Consider the following 20,353-nt stretch of genomic DNA (forward strand, 5'->3'; position numbering starts at 1 on the left):
TATTTACTCTATTACTCTATTCGGTGCTCCCGGTGCGTTCGCACTCGTGCGCTGCTGCTCCATTCTGGCTTGAACCCCTTCAAACCTTTGGATAAACTCGCGCACACTTTTGCAAGAGAGAGAGAGAGAGAGAGAGAGAGAGAGAGAGAGAGAGAGAGAGAGAGAGAGAGAGAGAGAGAGAGAGAGAGAGAGAGAGAGAGAGAGAGATAGAGAGAGAGAGAGGGGGGGGGGGGGTAATGTGACCCTGAGTAAACTCCAGTGACCAGCTCTGCCTCGCTCAGAGAACACGCGTGAACCAGCAGCAGCAGCGCGTCGGTGTCCAGGGCTCGAGCCAGCATGACTCTGTCCGGCGGTTTGTCGGATACTTGTCAGCTCGTTTTACGCGACCGCATGGAGCCGGAGCCGGAGCTGTGGAAGTAGGCAGGCTGCACTTCTCCCATGCGTTCTGGGGGATAGCTGCTGCAACGCGTTGTGCCAGGCGAACACAGGCGGCGGTGCACCCTTTGGAGAGAGCGACGATGCGGGGCTCTTTGGGCGCATTCATCCAGTCCTGCGTGATACTGCTGGTCCGAGCAGACCAGTGGAGGCTGAAGGACTCCGACAACTGCGAGCTGAACAAGAAAGTAAGTCCTTAAATAAGGAGTTACACTGTGAGCTGTCAATATCAACTGATACTTATTATCTGGACCTCTCAACACATTTTATTTTTTATTTTTGCAGTAAAGAGTGTCACTTCTCTCTCTGCCGTTTGACACACTCCCTTTCTACAACTGCTTAATGTCCAGTTGCACCATACTGGGACTTACTTGTCTAATTTGTGAAGTTGGTTCCCACTAGTGATGAAGGTTAATGAAATGGTCAAATCGACCTTGTCTATTGAAGCCCTTATGTTTTGATTATGTCTGCCACTAATGTCTGATTTCATTATTGGTTTATTATTTGTATCCCATTTCTTCAAATGAACCCTTTAACTCACCCAAAACAAGAGGAAAAGCAGCATTAAATGCCCATCAAAAGTTCCCACAGCCCAACATGTTTCTTTAAATAGTCCAAAACCCAAAGATACTCAACAAATCATATAATTCCAAAATAATATTACAATAATATTGTCATTAAAAGCGGGTAGTAGTGCATTTTGGTAAGCCAAATAAATAACACAAGGTCAATCCGTTATCAAAATTAATAATATGATTAATTTTCTGTCACTAATCGCAAAATCAACTAATTGTACTAGCACTATAGTTTTGTGTATTGGATTTCAGTAACATGTCTTTACTAGGTGTGTGTATTTGGGAGAGTGGCATCCTTTCAAGACTAACTCTGTCCTTTTGTATTGTGTTAAATACAAATAGCTCAGATTACGTAACCTCCCTTTTATTGATTACCTTGCAATCTCAGTCAGTCATGTTCTTTAAACTCACGCCGACCATCTCAGGTCAGATGCAGCAGAAACAGGAAGGTGCAACACGCTGGGTTCACAGTCTGACAATCCCTGACTTGTGTATTGTTTGTTGGCACTTGGGTCCTAAGTGGCCTGTTAATAAGTCATTATCAGTCTGTTAGCAGTGCGTCTAATAAACAGCCTCTCACGGACAAAGTTAGCTGGCTGGTGCCAGACAGGCCCGGTTTGGTTCATGTAAAGTCATGTTTTTGTGAATTCACCATTCGTTTCGTGATCTCTCTCTTTTCAGTCAGTCAATAAAACAAGCAATTAGAAGGAAACTCCGTGGGCAAATGTACTTCTTTTATTTCATCTATTAATCATTAATCAGAATATGATCATACTGAAAGTAATTGTTCGTTGCTTCCTATCTTCCCCTCAGCAAACCGACCTAAACTCCTTCCTGTGGACAATCAGACGTGACCCTCCCTCATATTTCTATGGTACAATCCACGTTCCCTACACACGCGTTTGGGACTTCATTCCTGAAAACTCTAAGCAGGCCTTCCAGGAGAGCAACATTGTGTACTTTGAGCTGGACCTGACGGACCCGTACACCATCTCAGCCCTGACCAGCTGCCAGCTGCTCCCTCAGGGCGAGAACCTGCAGGATGTCCTGCCCAGAGACATCTACCGGAGACTTAAAAGACACCTTGAGTATGTCAAACTCATGATGCCTTCATGGATGACCCCGGATCAGAGAGGGAAGGGGCTCTACGCCGATTACCTCTTCAACGCCATCGCTGGGAACTGGGAAAGGAAGCGGCCCGTTTGGGTGATGCTGATGGTGAATTCGTTAACCGAGGCTGATATTAAGACACGTGGGGTGCCGGTGCTGGACTTGTACCTGGCCCAGGAGGCGGAGAGGATGAGGAAGAGGACAGGGGCTGTCGAGAAGGTGGAAGAGCAGTGCCATCCACTCAACGGGCTCAACTTCTCCCAGGTGAGTTTGAAACTGTACTGGCTCCGCCATCTTTGACCTTTTTCAACCTGTCAGCAGTGTGAAATGCACAGTCCGTCTAATACTTGAAAACGTACGGCTGCTTTTTCTACAACTTTTTCCCTCACCGGAATTGTCAAGATTTGCATCATTGCAGTTTAACCGTCCATAAACTGTTGGCATTCATTCTAGAGATAATCCATTCATTCGCTGCGGTCTTTTGGTTAAAGCCTTGAGGTGGAAATCATGAATCACTTTTCTGATTTTCTGTCGGTGACAATGTAGTTTGTTAAATTATTCCCCCCCGAAGTGCTTGCACCGTTCAAAGAGGCACTTCAGTACGTATCAGCCCTCAGGTCTGTTGCTGGTCCAAGCTGTCGAAGTAACATAGTGTGTGTGTTGTGGGCTGCTGAGAGCTGCCGGTTTGTTCTGTGACACTGGTGCTTCGGTATCAGTTCAGCCTCAAGATTCGTTGTCACTTGTAGTGAAGCTACTGCTTTTTACGCTGCCACTTCCTGCATGTGGTTCACAATACAGGCCCTTTGATAGGAACAGAGTGGTAGGCCTTTACTGTGAAACCGTAAGTTTCGACAACCACAGCAAATGCGTGTGTCACATGTATTAGACAAGCTGCACACGATGATGTGTTTGCCATAATGCATTGAAATTATACAATTTTATAAACCATATTCTTTATTCTTTATTTTGATCCCCATTAGCTTCCACAAATCCACAGGTCCTAGATTTCCTGGGTCTATTGTAGATCAAAAAAAGGCACCAACACAATAATTCCTACACTGGCATTCATTTTTTTTAGATACTTTCTGAAAGAAAATCTACTTTTGCCCACCAACTTTTGATGTTTCTGGGTGGGGAGCATATTGCAGGCAGAAGCAGCTCTATAAAGAGAATTTCTCATGAAGTAATTTGTTCTTAGACAGAAACCACCAAATGACCAGTGTTTACTTTAAGTGTATTATACTGATCACATAAACCAGTCTTTTTTAACTAAAAGAAGTGTGGCGCATTCTTCTAAAATGTGGAGCCAAACTTCTTCCTTGTGGAAAGCAGCAAGATATGTTTTGCAGTTGGAAAAACTGCCGTCAAAGAATACTCACTGTGTCCTGCCAGAGAGTTCCTTCAACATGTTAGAACACAGGAGTTACTATTAGAATCGAGTTCCTTTAAATAGGCCTATGTGCCCTTTCAGTTATTGGCGAGGGAAAGGATTGTCAAAGTTTGACAACAATTGTCCTTTTCCCTCCGCCTGGTACTGGCCAATACTCGATATCCACATTCATGCTGTCTCGTACAGTTGTCTCCTTTCTCATCTGCGATCCTATCAATTCAAATGTTTGTCCCCTTGCGCTGCTTTTCAATGTAGTTTTCATAAAACCCTCAGGCTATAATAAATATTTAAACAAGCCTGAAAAGGATCTTGCGCTATGAACGTCTCCATCGTTAAGAATTCATGTGTAGCTCCATCTTTATATTAGCTGACACATATCGTAACCACTTCCACACAGGGAGGTTAACAGGTTTTACATTTGGGGCAAAAAGGGCACTGATATTGCATCGGTACTTGGTATTGGCTGATTTTGATAATTGTAATTGGTAAAGTGGGAAAACAATAAGGATTGGTGCAACGCCTCGGTGCATCCAGTGTGTGTTGCAGGTGTCAGGGGTGCTACGTGACGCAGCTGGTGGGTCTACCCGTTTGTTTCAACTCAATGCTTCACATTTACTTAAACCCACTGGCACTAAGATGTGTAGTACAAATGACCAGATGTATAGATTCACATTCATTTTTATTTTCATAACAGAGGCCTTCAGTTCAGTCCTTTCCTCTCTCTGCCATAGCATAGTCCAGTGGAGAAAGGTGTGGTGTTCATAATCAGCTGTACAAACATTCAGCCGTGCTCCGCCGCGTTCTTTGTTATTAAAGAAAAATGGATCCTAATGACTCAAGTCTGAAATTGCCAGAAAAAAATGGAACCAGCACAGTTAAGTCCCCTTGTCTGCCTGTCTCACTGCGCCCCTCGGTGACCCTTTCAGTATTACAAACATTTCTTAAAGGCAGCAGTCACTATGAAATCATGTTACGTATTATTGAGGAATTTCTGCTAATGCTGGTCAGGAGCTAAGGGGATTACACTTGACCACTTACCCTAACACCCAGAAGCTTTAAGTGTTGTTATTTTAAAGCAGGCCTTTTTGGCCCTTCAGACATAAAGTCTCTGCCAAAAACCACCCAGGACTTTTATTAGTATTCCCTTGAGTCGTGGATGAAGAATGGGGCAATGTTTATGTCATGATAAACACATGGATTATGAGTTAACAATCGCAAGTAGGGAAGATTTTATTCTCCGACTGTCTGAGATGAGATGATACAATTGAGCCTGTGTTAATAAATCACACACACACACACACACACTTCTACTGAGGAAGCTTTTTCACACGGTGAACAGTGAAGTCATTATTGCTCAGATTCTTTCACACTTGTCTCATTTATGGCAGATCAGATGCAAAGATTTATTGTGTTATTTTAATTCAGTGGTTCAGAGGTTTTTTGGATGAGAGTCCTTTAATGATTGTAGTCATTACAAATACTGCAAGCATTTTCTGTGGTTATGTAAAAAATCACTTACATTTTCTTTTTTCTTTAAACTGGATTTATGCCAATAGGATTCTCAACATAGGGACCTATGGCACAGGTTGTAATTTGTAGTCCAGGGTCAGATTCCACCCAATGATGTACTCCCCATCGTAACTGTTTGACTTCACTTTGTGAGCTACACACTGAGGCACAAATTGCATCCTGGGTAAATGTGGCCTTGTTTGGTCACTAAATAGGAGACTGCTCCCTTGAAATTGCAGTCTTTATATAAACACATTTTAATATTTGGATATATATACTTTATTGTGTGGAGCATTTCGATGTGCAACCCTGTGTTGCACATCGGGAAATGACAAATAAATTAAAAGCAGGGGGCCATCATGAAATCATTTTCATAATGGCCATATTGGACTCTTGGAAGACATCGACACACCATTCTGGTGTTTAAACATGGGGACTTGTTGTGATGGATATCACAGAAAGAAAGTCGGTTGCTGAAATTGGGTTTGTCAACAGGTCTATGAAGAGAGAGAAACCTCCCATCATCACAGCTTTCATTGAATTATATCCACAAAGCCTCCAGAGGGCTCAACAATGGACCCTAGTGTCCCAGAAACTACCTACCCTGACACTGCACCGGCACAGCACACAGCTTGGCACTCCATAATTTCCACACTCAGTTTCAATCCAATCAACAGCAGCTTGATGGACGCCTTAACCGGGCTGGCTTGAAGCAGCCCGCTTGATATTTCAGTCAACATTTTCTTTCACAGTTCTCATTTCAAGCCTTTTAGCTCAACTCAAGTGTCCAGCTAGAGTGTGATGAGTGAGATACACTCTTGGTGAAACAATGCTGCCGCCTCAGACGCCATTGTTGACTGAAAATACATTTAAATGAGGCTACAACAAGAGAACCATGGCTCTGTAATAGTCTCTGTAATGTTTTCACTGGCCATTTACATCTGGCATGAAACAGACTTCAGAGGAAAGTGGAAGGCAAATGGAAAATTTAATAATTCTTTCATTGAAATCGGGAACGTTTCTCTCCTTGCCGGCCTTTGTTGAAGCCGGTGTGCCGCTGATTGGATAAATGATCTTTGAGTATGATTTCACCAGCGGAGAATCTTATGGAAGTCTAGTTTACGAAGAAGTTAGAGGTGATAATAGGCTTCATACCTCTATAGTAGTTAGAATAGTTGTTTGTGAGGTTTAGGAGTTGGTGAATGAAACCATCATATGCTGTCTTGGCTCTTGGGCAAGAAATATTGTCAGAACTAATTATTGTTATATGTTGATACTTAAGTGCCTAACATTTGTTAAAAATGATAGGATATAGAAAGCTTTATGCAAAAAAATGATGGTGCTGTTTTTTCATTTTTTAAGTGATGTGTCCATTTTTGCCTGCCACTATGAATTAAGCCCATTGAGCTCATTATTTTCAGACCACAATGAATTATACTTTCTAAACTCAGATCCCTAATCTGGCTAAGCATGACTGCTCTTATTCTTGCACGGTGCCCCCTCGTCTTTTGAAGAGCAGGCTCAGCCTTGCCCATTACACTAAGTGAGCTTGTTGAGGACAACAATGGCCGTATGCAGGCCGGCTTTCTCTGTCACTGTTGTTGGAAACCCGCGGGACATTCCACACCTCAGTGGCGCAGACCTGCTAATGAAAGTGTTGTTTCTTTCCTCCCATCACTGGGAGTAATGGTGCATGGAGAGGTGATGAATGCAGGTCTCAGTGTACGTCGATGAGAACAGGGAAGGAATGTTTGAAGCCCATTTGGTTCATTCATGATGAGGAGGGACTGGAACCGGGAGAGTTGAGATGCAGACTTAGATCAGTAGAAGAGCCATTAAGGAAGGAAGGCGTGACTCCGTCTCCATTAAAGGTATCATGATGCTACCTTTGTTTGACAGCCTTGTAACTTCAGTTGTGAGGTTTCTTTTTCCCTTCAACTACAGCTCTCTGGATTTTCTGGGTTTTGAGAGGCAAGGTCTGATGTAATCCAAACAACACCCACTTCTTTAACCTACTTTTAACCCAGTTATCAGATATTCCCATCTGTCTGTCATTTAGACGTTTCCGTACCCAGTTATAGAAAAAAAGACTGTGGCTGTAACAAGCATATCAAGCCCATATCAAACTTTTACATCTGATATTTATGTTTTGTCCTGCTTCAGTTCACATCTCGTTACATAGCACCTTTAAAGATTTGGGGTTACAGGGTTTTCTTAATCAGATCATCTTGACCCCTTGGTTAAGTAAAATGATGTGGGAAATGAAAGTCTGTTCTCAATTACAGAAAAAAAAGCAGCACTCTCTTGGTTAGCGGATGTAAACTTTCAATTGAATAAATCAAAGTACGGTTTGTTCTTGAATCAGCAGATTTGTGGGAAAATGTCTGGTGCCATAAATCAGGTCTGAGAGGTCACATGAGAGCAGACGGCTCACTCTGTACCAAAACTCATTGGACAGGACAGACGATGTCACAAAGTGTGAGCATCCCAAAACTCCCACACCCTGCGCTGTCCCGATGGTTAAGACTGCTAAGTGTGTTGGTTATGCATACACGCTCCACTTCCTGCACAGTACAATGGCTGTCCTTATTTTCCAGCCCGGCATGGGCAGCGCTTTGGGCAAACTGCCACTGAGAAAAATCTGTCTCAACCCCTTCTGTAATAAGATTAGACGGCAAAATGAGAATGATGATGATAATGATGATGAGTAGGAGTGGGAAGCTTTGGGAATCCTACAAGTTTATTCTATTCTGATTCCTGGTGTCACAATTACATCCAGAAGGGACTCTACATTGAATGAATAGAAAGAGGTGCATTATTTTTCAGTCACTTACTCTCCATAAATGCATCCACAAAATGCTGCACTTGCGTCATCGCAGCTAATTATAAGGTTATTTAATTCCAAATGCGCTCCAACATTTGCACTATGTCCATCTTCCTGGAGCTGCACTATTCTCTTGTGGTTGAGTTATAGACTTTAAGTAAGAAGTGGATGTATTCGTTGCGATGTCACCCATTGGTTTGTGGACGGCCATTTTGAAGCCTCGAGTTTGGCGTTGTGGCCGTCGCCATCTTTAATTTTTGCAACCAATGAACGGAAGTTACCATATTTGGACTATGGAGGAGTGATGTAGAGATGCCGTATATGGCTCTGGTGGTGGTAGCAACCTGTCAATCACAGTAAGCTCACCCTTAAGCATACTCCACTTTATGGTCTATTTTACTCTAAATTTGACCATAAAAATTAACATCATGCTATATTGAAGAAGACTTAAAGCTGTCAATTCAGACCATACATTCATGTTCACTCTTTTTACTGGGTTAATAAATCAAGTAAGAAGCAGGATCATTTTCTCATAGACTTCTACACAAACAGACTTATTGTTGCATCCAGAGGAGTCTCCCCCTGCTGGCCAGTAGAGAGAATGCAAGTTTTAAGACACTATTGCTTTCATTCTTCAGAACCGGAGGTTTCTGCCCGTGTTGAGTTCTTCTTTTGCCCCCGTTTTTCACATAACTTTATTAACAACATACAAAAATGTATTTAGGCATTTGTGAATCACAGACTCAAGATTCCCAAGTCAAGTGAAAACATGTTTTTCTCACCGTCAATGATGTGAGTGAGTGTGCATGTGTAATTATGTTGAATGAAAAAAACAACAGCAACTTCTATCTTTGACTGGTTAGGACGATTCCTTAAGGAATAGTTTTATAATATGAGTCATGTCTATATATATATATATATATATATATATATATATATATATATATATATATATATATATATATATAAATTAACTTAACAACAACAACTGGAAAAAGGTGGGAAGAGTTAGCTTTCCTTCATTTACACCAAGAAGCAGTCCCTCACACTACCCCCCTCCAAGCCACAAAGCGTTGATTGACTAGCTTTTAGCAGTTCTGCTAGGTGGATTTTGCTCGCTGTTTCCAGGCTGTTTGCTAAGCTAAGCTAACCATCTCCTAGCTTCATGTTGACCATACAGCTTTACAGTCAGAGTGGTATCAATCTTCCTATCCAATTCCTGACAAGAAAGCACATGTGTGTGTGTTTGTGTGTGTAAGGGAGAGAAAGAGAGAACGCATGTTGGCATGATGACAGTATTGCAAAGCAATACTCTGGAAACAAATCAGATCAAATCTCATTTGTCCCACTGGAAATAATCAATTAATTTCGGGATCACCAGAGCAGAAGAGCCCGCAGTTATGAAATGTGCTCACATGGGACACAGCCCAAACAAATTGCAATCAATCTTAACCTGGGCTCGATATATTAAGCTTATAAAGGTACGTTTTAAAAATGATTAATTAGTTATTTAGGCAAATGATTAATCATGTGGATCATTTTAAAATAACCAATGAAACAGTTATTCCAAGTAGATGTCATCATATGAGATATGAATAGGAACCAGAAAAAAAAGTTGATTTTTGTGCAGTAAGTCAGATTAAATTGCCAATTTATTTTCACATTTATTCTCAATTATATTGCAGGAAGCAATTTATTTCAGAAGTTGTTTATTTTTTTCGTTGTTCAGTGTACTTTGATCGAAGGAAGTAAACTTTCCATGCTCAGTTGCAGTGTGGCGTGTTTGTCCAGTCTGTATTTGATCATATAATTGCTTGTATCCGTTTATTATTGTTTGTGTCTGTGAGTGCTGTGCACATCTGCGTTTATATGCATTCATGCAAGAGTTCTTGTTTGTGTGTGAATAGACATTTGTGTGTGTTCATACACATCTATGGTTGAATTTACAACATGTCCTCACAGCTATCTTCAAGTCCCTGGTTTCATGTGACACTGAGGGGCTTGATTTCTTCCCCACTGTTGACCAAACAGTCCCATATTAGATTTCTGACATTATCTGTCTGTGTCTGGATACACGACACCGGAGACAAAGACGCTGAGCTCATCTCACGTTCAAAAGCCCTTTTTCCCCCCAAAAGCTTGATAGAAAGAAATGTAAGCACAAGGTCTGTCAGCAAATGACCACGAGGAAAAATGATTGAACAAAAAAGACCCAACGTTAGAGTGATTTGTTTGCTGCATGGACTATTGATAGAAATGAATGCCATTGAGTTTGTATTGATTATAAGATTATTCTAACCAGCCATACTTCTATTTTAGGAGAGGGTATGTTCGTTTTCCAGTAAACACTTCTTACATAATCATGAGTAAATCCCCCCTCTTTGCTGCTGTCATATCAAAGTAGAATAACTTCACACATTTTATTTTCCATTCCTGTGCATGTCCACCCATTTGCAACATTTTGTTTTTCAAGTATATGTGATTGAAAGTGGATCGGATGCAGCTGTATGGTGCCAACCGTGTGCCAAGAATAAGATTGTAGACCCTTGAAAGTGTATCCAGTAATACACTCCAGTGGAGGAGAGTCGGACTTCTGGAGACGGCTGCAGGCTTTTCCTGGTTGTGTAACGCAGGCTTCTGCAGCTCCGATGAGGATTTAATAGCTTGTGTCTCTGACTTAACACCGGGTCAGAAACATTTGTCTAGGTTTTGGGGAGCCTCTTTGCACAATCATTGCACCCATGCTATTGTTCAATTCGTCAAACATATCTAGTGTTTGTTACTTAAAGATTATCCTGATTTACCTGCAGTTTCCAATGACACATTGAGGCCTTTACATCCGCCTGGTAGTAAATTATACACCTCGCTGGTAATGCTTTCTTAGGCCAAATATGTCCAAGTTAACACGGTTCATTACAATTAATTAATCAATGACTAGATCTACTCCAAAAATAAATGTGTCACGACTCAAATGAAACAATTAGAGATAACTCTGAATGTATTTACAGATGAAATACCAAATATCACTGCCAATGATTTATTTTTGCCGGCTATTTTCCATTCACTGTTCCAAATTGGGAATGCTTGCAGAGGGCGAGCAGCTCACAGAGAAACAGTGAAAGACATTTGTGATTCCGCTGTCTCGCAGTGTGCCTCCTCCACCTCAATTTAAGTAAGAAAAGCTCAGCATCTACAGATGTACTTAACACTCACTAACAGCAACCTCCTCACATTAAAAGCTAATGTAAGTTCTACGTAAGAGCAATTACAGTCATTAATATGCTAATTTCAATTTGTTTGGCGCCCGTCACTCCTTCTATTGTTGTGTAAGTTAACATTTTTGCTGTCCTCTATGTGGCCGGGACCCCAGGGACATTGTTATTACTAAGCTATGACCAGTGAGTCAGCATTGATTTAGCATGGGACTGATACAAATTAAGGAATTATATACATTCTATTTTTGGGTAAAATTATAAATTATAGTAATTCATGTTTATAAAACTTATTTACGTTTGCCATTAATGAGTCATGAACTGATATTGTATTGTTGGGGTACCGTATCAGTTGCACTAATTTGTTTAATCAACATGCGGTAGCAAACTGCCACATAGCGTGAAAGTGTGAATGGGCCTCAAAACTTCAACATCCCACTTCTATTTTCCTGTAACCATAGATTTGGCTGTAATGCGTGTGTGTGGCATTAAAACCATGTTACGGTGATGTGTGTGAACAGCGTGCCGATGGCCACATGCTAACAGTAAAAGGGGGTTGTGGACATGAGAGGTATCACATAAGATGGGAATAATTGTAATAATTGTAATAATCCCAGTACATTTGGATCAGTAGGGAAAAGCGTAATGCCAGTGAATCAGGAAACTGAGGTTCAGTGAACTTACTTTCATAGAGGGAATTCTAATACCATTAATAGATAATTACACACCTGAAACAAACAGTTGTTTTTAGATTCACTTTTATGTTCTAAATGTGTTCAAACTTAAGCATGAATATAAAATGTGCTTTGTTTCTGTATCTTATCATCGTTTCTACACAAAAATAAAACAATGCAAATAAATGAAAGACAAAGATGCTTTTCAAGATCGGGGTGTAGTTAGTTTCACACGAGCGTTTACTTCTCACAGTTTAACGTGCTGTCTTATAAATTGCCACTTATGACTCCTCAGTACTGGCAAGGTTTGTGGCTGGTGTGCATTGAATCAGTGCCTGTCGAAATGAGCCAAACCTGGCTGGACTTCAGCCGAGCAATACGAGGCCAAAGCTGTCCACATGCTCCAACACAGAGGATTAATAGTTTGTGCTTCCTCGCAGAGTGTCACCAGGAACCTGCGGAACGGTTTCGTGCAGCAGCCACTTTGTGATTTGGGATTACCGGTACATTAATTTGTTTTTTTTGATGACTGCAAAAAGGAGAAATGATTCATTATTCCACTGTTTGCTTTGAGGCCGCCGCCTTTTGCATAGAAATGTTGAAACTTAAGACTCTTTGGGTGGTTATTTTATAGACTTTGTCCAAGAATGCTTTTACTAACCAAACCTCAAACCAAGTGACACAAATGAATACAAACTGTAGTGATTTCACATAAACATATGGATGCTGATGAATCCTTTTTAAGCTGACAAGATTTGAAGACCACATAGCTTATGAGCTACCATAAATCCACTTGTGTCTTTCTGGTTCCAGTCCACATTTTTGGTGGCTTGAGTGGAATTTCACAGGTGAGCACCACACATGAGGGTTTTGTGAGACTTCGCGGTTCTCCACAGATGTTTTGACCAGACTTAGACTCAAACAAATATCTTAACGATGTCACATTCCTGCACACGTACTGAGAGTGAGATGAAGGCGCGTCTTTCACAGGTGAATCTTTTCACACCGCTGAACCACAACGGTGGTCAGCCAGGAACTAAGAGAAGCAGATGTCCAGTATGAGGAATATCAACGGCGACGATGCCCGAAGCATCGTAGAATATCTTAGATGGTGTCAAACTGCGGTCGTCTTTCCTTGGGGGGGGGGGGGTTTCATGAGGCGACCTGAATGTAGAATTAGATTTGGAGTTGTCCTGCTTGATGCTCATCATTGTTCCAGGCGCTCCCTAATTTGCCACCTCGCAAAACAGAAGTCGATTTAATGAGAGATTTTGATATCACATGATCTACACGCGGTTCCCCTGCGGCATGTAAAAATAAACCCAGTGTTGCCAAACGGCCTGTAGTTACAGCTTCCAGACAAGATCTTTTCATTGGAACAGTGATTTTGATTGATAGTTGTTGCGTCTTGGTTTGACAGATATTTGTCTGAACACAAGTGGAAATGTGATGGTCCGCTGCTCTGACTTCTTTTGCACCCGTAAAGGAGAGAAAGGGGAGCGATGCTGTACAAGCCTGCAGTGTGAGGTTATGTTTTTATATGAGAAGTTCCCTGTAAAGCAAGATCATGTTTCTGACTTCTAATGGAGACACTGCTTTTCCTCTTTTTTATATTCTTTAATGTTCCCCACCACTGTGTGTGTATATATATATATATATATATATATATATATATAAATATATATATATATATATATATATATATATATATATATAAATATATATATATATATATATATAAATATATATAAATATATATATACAATTGACTATGTTGCGTTAAATTAAATAACATATAAATACCATTTTTAAAAAAAACTGAAAAGAACATGGCTTCAAAGATAGTGTTGGCACCCGATACACGCAGACACACGGACAGAGACACATCATTAAGATCACGTAGAGGTGTATGTAAGCCATTATATGCACACATGTTTTTAAGTGTTCGTGCAAGCATCCACACATGTCAGACCAACACATACGTAAACACGTGTGTCGGATTCCTCCCACCGCCCAGTCAGCTCCACGCCGTGGATGAAGGTTTTCAGGGTTGTTGCTACCCAAACACTGTTTATGTTTTGGGGGTTTGTCTGAGCCGCGGCTGAGATCATAAAACCTGTGAGAGCTTAACAGCAACGCCACTGTTTGGCCTCCTAGCTCATTTCACCACTCTGTTTCACTCGCTCTGTGTGTGTGTGTGTGTCTTCTTTGTTCCAGTCCCTTGACAAAGGTTTAAACAACCTTGGTGTTATTTCCAAATTTCAGACGCCATTCTGGATATGCTAACTTTTAAAACTGTTCTAGCTGCGCGGCACTGAGGATGACAATGTGGGTCTCTCGGTAGGTCAAACAGAAATATCAACACTTTTAGATTCGGTAGATACATTCATGGTCCCCAGAGGATGAATCATACTGACTTTGGTGATCCCCTGGCCTTTTCATCTTGCACCACCTATAAGAGGGACAATGTGCAGGGAAATGTCCAGACAGCTATGGGATGGATTGCCATGAGAAAGACATTCATGGTTCCCAGAGGATGAAAATGAATGATGGTGATCATGGGACTTTAGATCAAAGCCTCACACAGCTGCTTGTGTGACTGTAGACTATAATCTTGTTATTTAACAGATTTGAGTTTTGGGTTTGTTGGACGAGCAATTTGAAGAAATCTCAATGGACTGTAGGCAATTTTAATGTGAATTTTAGAAACTAAATGATTCATTAGACAATACTTTGTATTGCTTTATGGTCAATTATGATGAATGAAGTTTGTGTCACTGCAGCCACGCTGCAGAGATCTGGTTTGATTCATAGGAATACTTTACAGCTACATCCACAAATTGATATCCAAAGTCAGATGCAAACCACTCTCTGTCCCCGTGTCTCGAAGTGTTTGTCTTTCACTCGTCTCTCCTCCCACAGCACTTCTTCCCCTGAGCGGAAATCTTTTTTGAATGCATCTTTTTTTTGTAGCTTTGACAGTTGTTATTTTGGTCACATGACAGGAGCATGTTTATTTGTGTGCCAGTGAATGCAAAGGGACGCTTTTCTGAAAACTGAACTCCCAACACATTTAGGATGTTTGGATGATTTTCATATTGTGTTGGCCGTTTATACATCTGTGGTTCTGAGGCTGTGGGTCAACCACCACTCTCTTTCTTCTGTCTGTCTGTCTTTCTCTCTCTCTCTCTCTCTGTTCTTCCATCTGTCCACCTATGTCTCTTTATCACTTTCTCTTTTTTCTTCTCGCCAGGCGTTTTCTCTCTATCCTCCCACTGTCTGTCTATAAATATTGTTTTTGCCTTTCTCTAGCCTTCTGTCTCCTCTGTTGATCACCACAATAAACGGATGCATTTCTCAGATAGATTGGAGGCTAATCCCTATTTTCCATGACAAAACTCATCCTGCACGTGTGAGGTTAAACATTTGCGGTGGTGTTAAAGGTCTAAGGCAATGTGCTTTGAGTATGTGTTTTTGTTTACAACAAGGGAATTGAAGCGAGCTGACGGAAAGTGTTTACATGCATATTAATGTGAACATATAAGGCTGTGTGTGCGTGGCTCGTTCCGCGTGGTTTGCCAGCGGTGCTTTGGTGCTGAGTCCGAGCCAGTGGTTTAAGAAATTGCAGCGCTGTGTGGTTTTCTTTTTGTATTCCTGCTGTCTCTCTCTATCTGGCTTCTGCAAAGTCAAAAGTTGGAGATGTATTTCTGGCACAGATGCCTGCTGTGTTTGTTGTCCCCGATGCTGGGAACATGTTGTCTTTACAACATTTTCCCTGTCATCCTGCGCAGTTGGAGATCTGTTGTCTTTAAGCCCAAATGCAGTGTTTCATAAAGGAGCTGTATCAATTAGAGACCTAATCCTGGTATATCTGAACACCTTATTGAAATAATGTAACTTCTCAATTGCAGTTCAACTAAATCTGAGACAAAGCAATTTAAGACATGCAATGTTAGTCCAACAAATGTTATGTAATAATAAGACACAGATGCAACTTCTTAACTTCTTCAAGCTAAAGAAACAGCCCTGTTCTGACTCAGGCTCTGGACTCTAAAGGTATAACTGTAGCCGGCCAACCACAATGTTTGCAGGGCTTTTCATTTGAAGACAGGGCCCTTAGCTGAATGACTTACGTATGTGTCTGCAAACTGGTCTGTTGGAGCAAATGTGAATAAATGTATGGAAAGTATGAAAAATTACGTTAGTGCTGGTTGCTAATTGATATATTTGCACAACAGAAATATTCACAATATTATACAAAGCTGTCCTCAACATTGACTCGCATGTAAGAATGAATAATGTATGAGCTAACTGCTTCCCTCCATTGAGGTTGATGTGGTTTAAGCAATGTTGTCTATGTGACCGTAGTAATAGTGGAGGAAGTCCATTAGTGACCTTTAGAGTCTTGAAAAGGTAAAACTGTCTGACCTCAGCAGAAGCTGTGCGTGTGTGTGTGTGTGTGTATGTGTGTGTGTGTGTGTGTGTGTGCGTGTGTGCATGCGCACGTGTATTTGTGCTGTCCTGAAATGTTATGCATGCTAAGATCATATTTGTACACATATTAATGTGCTGCTGTAGTGACATGCACAGAAGAGCAGTTTGCAGGTGATGATGGATCTTTGGGGCTACTTCTTTTACTGCGTGAATGCGGATAATCGTGGTCACAAACACACACACACACACACGCGCGCACACACACGATGTGAATACTCGGCTGGTCAGTGTGTATCCACAGTAAGTGCTCGCAGCTGCATTGGTTTGAATGTCGGCATGAACCGGTGTTGTTCTTGATTTGTGCCGTGCTGCAGATTACCAGCGTTCCTCACAGAGATTGATGGATGTTTTTCTTGTGGCGCTCGTGCTGATTCTTAGTGGAATGATGGGCTGAATGGCTGGCCGGCTGCTCTGTGTGTGTGTGTGTGTGTGTATTTCTGTGGTTGCCAACGTTTACCACCGTGTATGTTGTCAGGCTCAGAACTTTCTTTTTCAATTGATAAGTGGAGGATTCTATCGATTGAGAGTAGTGATATTTTTTACTGAATAATCTACCTGTAACTTATTATTCGAGAAGCCGGAACCATCAAATATTTGGCATTTCTGAGAAGAAAAAAATCACTTATCAGAATTGTTCTTTCGATTTTCATACATTTTTCATTCAATGTTTTATCATGATAGATAGCTTTGGCATGTGTGTGTCCCAGAATATGTTGGTTGGGACCCGTGTACAGCTTGTTTAGGGTGTAGTGAAGCAGCATAGAGTAGAGGGTATGATAAGTTTACATTTCAATCACCACAATCCCCTGTACACACACACACAGACACAACACACACAGACACACACGGACACACACACACACACAGACACACACACACACACACACACACACAGACACAGAACTGCAGCCATTTGGTTTGAGGCTGATTCTTTGTGACAGCCTAAATATTTGGCTGCGTCCGGGCACCAAGGTAAATGCACCCCACAATGTTTTTACAGAGAGAGAGAGAGAGAGAGAGAGAGAGAGAGAGAGAGAGGTGCAGGGAGTTTTGGACAGAGATAAAGAGAGAGAGAAACAGGGAACACACAGAAAGAAAAAGAATAACTGTATTCACCGCTACATTTACATGTGGTTTTGTGTTCTGGCCTTTAGTGTGATGGTCTACATGGATTAAGTGTAGGAGACCTCCCCCCATTTAGTATTTATAGGCACTATAATATTTGTAAGCAGATATTATTATTGTATTTGATAAGACACACACACATATAACACACACACACACACACACACACACACACACACACATATATATATATATATATATATATATATATATATATATATATATATACACACAAATTGATTATCTTTTGGTTTCATTTGTCAGAACAAAACATCATCCTGGGCTCTGGGATGGTTGACACTGTTTTCTCTTTATGCTTTATAGATTAATAGATTAATTAAGTTATCAGAAAAATTATTGATTGAGTAATCAATGAAACAAATAATTAGTTGCAACCATTGCAGAGCTGAAAATACATTTGAGAATAAACCCTTCTTCGATTCATCCCACAAAGGGAAAACCATTGTTCACGCTCATTTAGAAGAAAAATAAACTTTAATGTGTGCACACTGACCTCAGCTGTCTGGCTCGGCAGAGAGCATTCATTGAGTCAACTGTTCAAGATCAAAAGGAATAGGATATATCAATTATACCGGAGGGTGGATTTTCCTTCAAAAAAAGGGGGGAGGGGGAAACAATTTTCGGTCATCATTATTGTCAAAGATGGAGGGAAGCCTGGGGATTTTTCTCTGTGTGGCTTGGCGATGAAATCAACGTTTCTCTTTTGGTCTTTTCGCTCCATCTTCTCTCTGTCTCTCCTGTTTAGGGAATCAAGGCCCCATATTTCCTTTCTTTTGTCTCATATTTGAGAATGAATAAAGCTATCCTCAATGGTGTGCCTTAAACCCTGCAGAGGCTGCGGTAATCCACGATGATGAAGCATTTAAACGCACACACATACAAACAAATACGCAGAGAAAAGCCCTAATCTTGCACAGGTGTATACACACTTACATGCACAAACACACACACACACACACACACACATGCAGCAAGAAGGTCATGAGTGAGCTGAGGAATGCGGGGGTCAAATCTTTAAAGACCTGGCTGATAGAGGGGATGTATAGGATCAAAGAAAAGAGAACGGGAGGGAGAGATGGATGGAAGGAGGCATATGAGGAGAGGGAGGGAGGGAAAGTACACGATCAAAGAGGAGAGGAAGGGAGGAATGAAATGATGGGAGGATGAATGGACGAGAGAGAGCGAAGGTGTAGGCCAGAGAGGAAACAAGTAACAGAAAATGTACTTACGGGGGAGATGGAAGGACTAAATGAGAGAAAAGGGGGAGATTGGGGAGGGAAAAGATGTAGTTGAGGAAGGATAGAGGACGTAAAAACAATACAGATAATTCAAACTGACAGGTGTGTGTGTTTAAATGGTAGGGGTTCAGCCAGAAAGGGAAAGCTCACTTGTGCAGTGTTGAAAGATGTATGTCTCTGTGTGTGTGTGTGTGTGTGTGTGTGTGTGTGTGTGTGTGTGTGTGTGTGTGTGTGTGTGTGTGTGTGTGTGTGTGAATGGGGAATCTCAGTGAATACCTGTTGAATGAGGCCATGAACATTTGTTGCAGCTGCAGTACCCATTAGCTACTCTTGACAGTCATTTCTTTAGAAACGTGGATACATTTGAAAATACCTTTCTTTTTCACATTTGTATCCCCATGTCCTCCATAAGCAATATTTTCCACCACCCAAATATGTTTTTTGAAGATCTTAAGAAAAGAAAAAAACAGTCCTTCTCTGTCAGTTATGTGAGGGTAATACTCCACCAGAAATGTCTTTTGAATTACACATTGTCCCCGCTTTAAAGGTGACTGGAAAATGTTTGAGCTCACCTCTTCCAGAGGATGTCGGCTGCATTTTGCCAACTTTAGACCTTTAAAACTTGAGGAAACTAGAAACACATCAACGGTGTAAACTTGTGACCTGTGCCTCTTCATATATTGGGTCGCATGCGGTTTGTTACAATCAGCCCTGCAATCTGCCGCTAAAATCCTGCAGTTAAAGAAAACAGGTGTGTACATGTGGGACTACCTGAGGACTATAGTTCAGAGTCTTTGTAAAGCCCTGGCAGAGCTGCTGTGCTCCTGATAGGTCTTGTTTTAAGGCCTCCGACTAACATTTCAGTGATAACATCACTCATAAGTAACTCAGAATCCCTATCCCTGTCTGCTTCTGTCTGCCTTTGTGCTCTCCTCCTCTGAGATTTCACTGATAGCATCAGCAGCGAGAGTCCATTTCTCTCAGTATCTCTTTCTTTCTGTCTGTCCTTCTCTCTTTTGGTCCAGCTGTTGTGCTCTTCTGTCTCTGCTGATTTCTGGTAGACATCATGGACAAACCCCCCCCCCCCCCCCCCCCCCCTCTCTTAACCGTCTATGTGTTTGTGTGTGTGTGTGTGTGTGCGTGTAATATGTATGACAGAGAGAGGGAGAGTTGTATTACTCTGATAACATCAGGGAGTCAGGAGGAAACAGAGGAGCGGTTGGAAGTCTTCATTTATATTTGGGAGATGGCCAGGGCTGCAAGTGCTGTGTGTGTGTGTGTGTGTGTGTGTGTGTGTGTGTGTGTGTGTGTGTGTGTGGACAGGCTACCTTTTTCAAACTCATTTCAACCCGGAGACATGCTTTCTCTGCTCACGCACACGAGCAGTCATAAAAAAACAAGAACAAACTCACAGTTGGAGCGATAGGTGCGTGCAGGCACACACATGCTTCTCTTTAGTTTCTTATTGAAATGAAATTGGAAATGAAGTTACTGAAACGTTCTCCAAACCCCTTTCGCCAGCACTTACAATCAGAATGACCCCAATTAGTACGAGGCTTTACCATACAAGGAGTTTACCTCTGTGTTTATACGCCGCTCCCATTGCGGCAGATCCATACAGTGACAGGACCTCACGTACAGTTTTACATACACGATGCTAATTCATATACAGACAAAACGTGTTGGAATGAAATACCGTACGCTACCTTATCTTCACTGCCTTTGAGCGGTGCAGTCGTCAACATT

The 20,353-nt window shown here is 41.5% G+C and overlaps 1 protein-coding gene across 1 annotated transcript in view; it reads left to right on the top strand.

The window, feature by feature from the left end:
• The first annotated feature begins 518 nt into the window (after positions 1-518).
• trabd2a (TraB domain containing 2A) overlaps positions 519-20,353 on the top strand; it is a 50,557-nt gene continuing 30,722 nt past the window's right edge. Inside the window, exons 1-2 of the mRNA XM_034546998.1 lie at positions 519-623; positions 1,824-2,384. Coding sequence (XP_034402889.1) covers positions 519-623; positions 1,824-2,384 — 666 coding nt within the window. The remainder of the gene's footprint in view (positions 624-1,823; positions 2,385-20,353) is intronic.

This window comes from Cyclopterus lumpus, chromosome 12 (genome assembly GCF_009769545.1).
Source record: "Cyclopterus lumpus isolate fCycLum1 chromosome 12, fCycLum1.pri, whole genome shotgun sequence".
Classification (NCBI taxonomy): domain Eukaryota; kingdom Metazoa; phylum Chordata; class Actinopteri; order Perciformes; family Cyclopteridae; genus Cyclopterus; species Cyclopterus lumpus.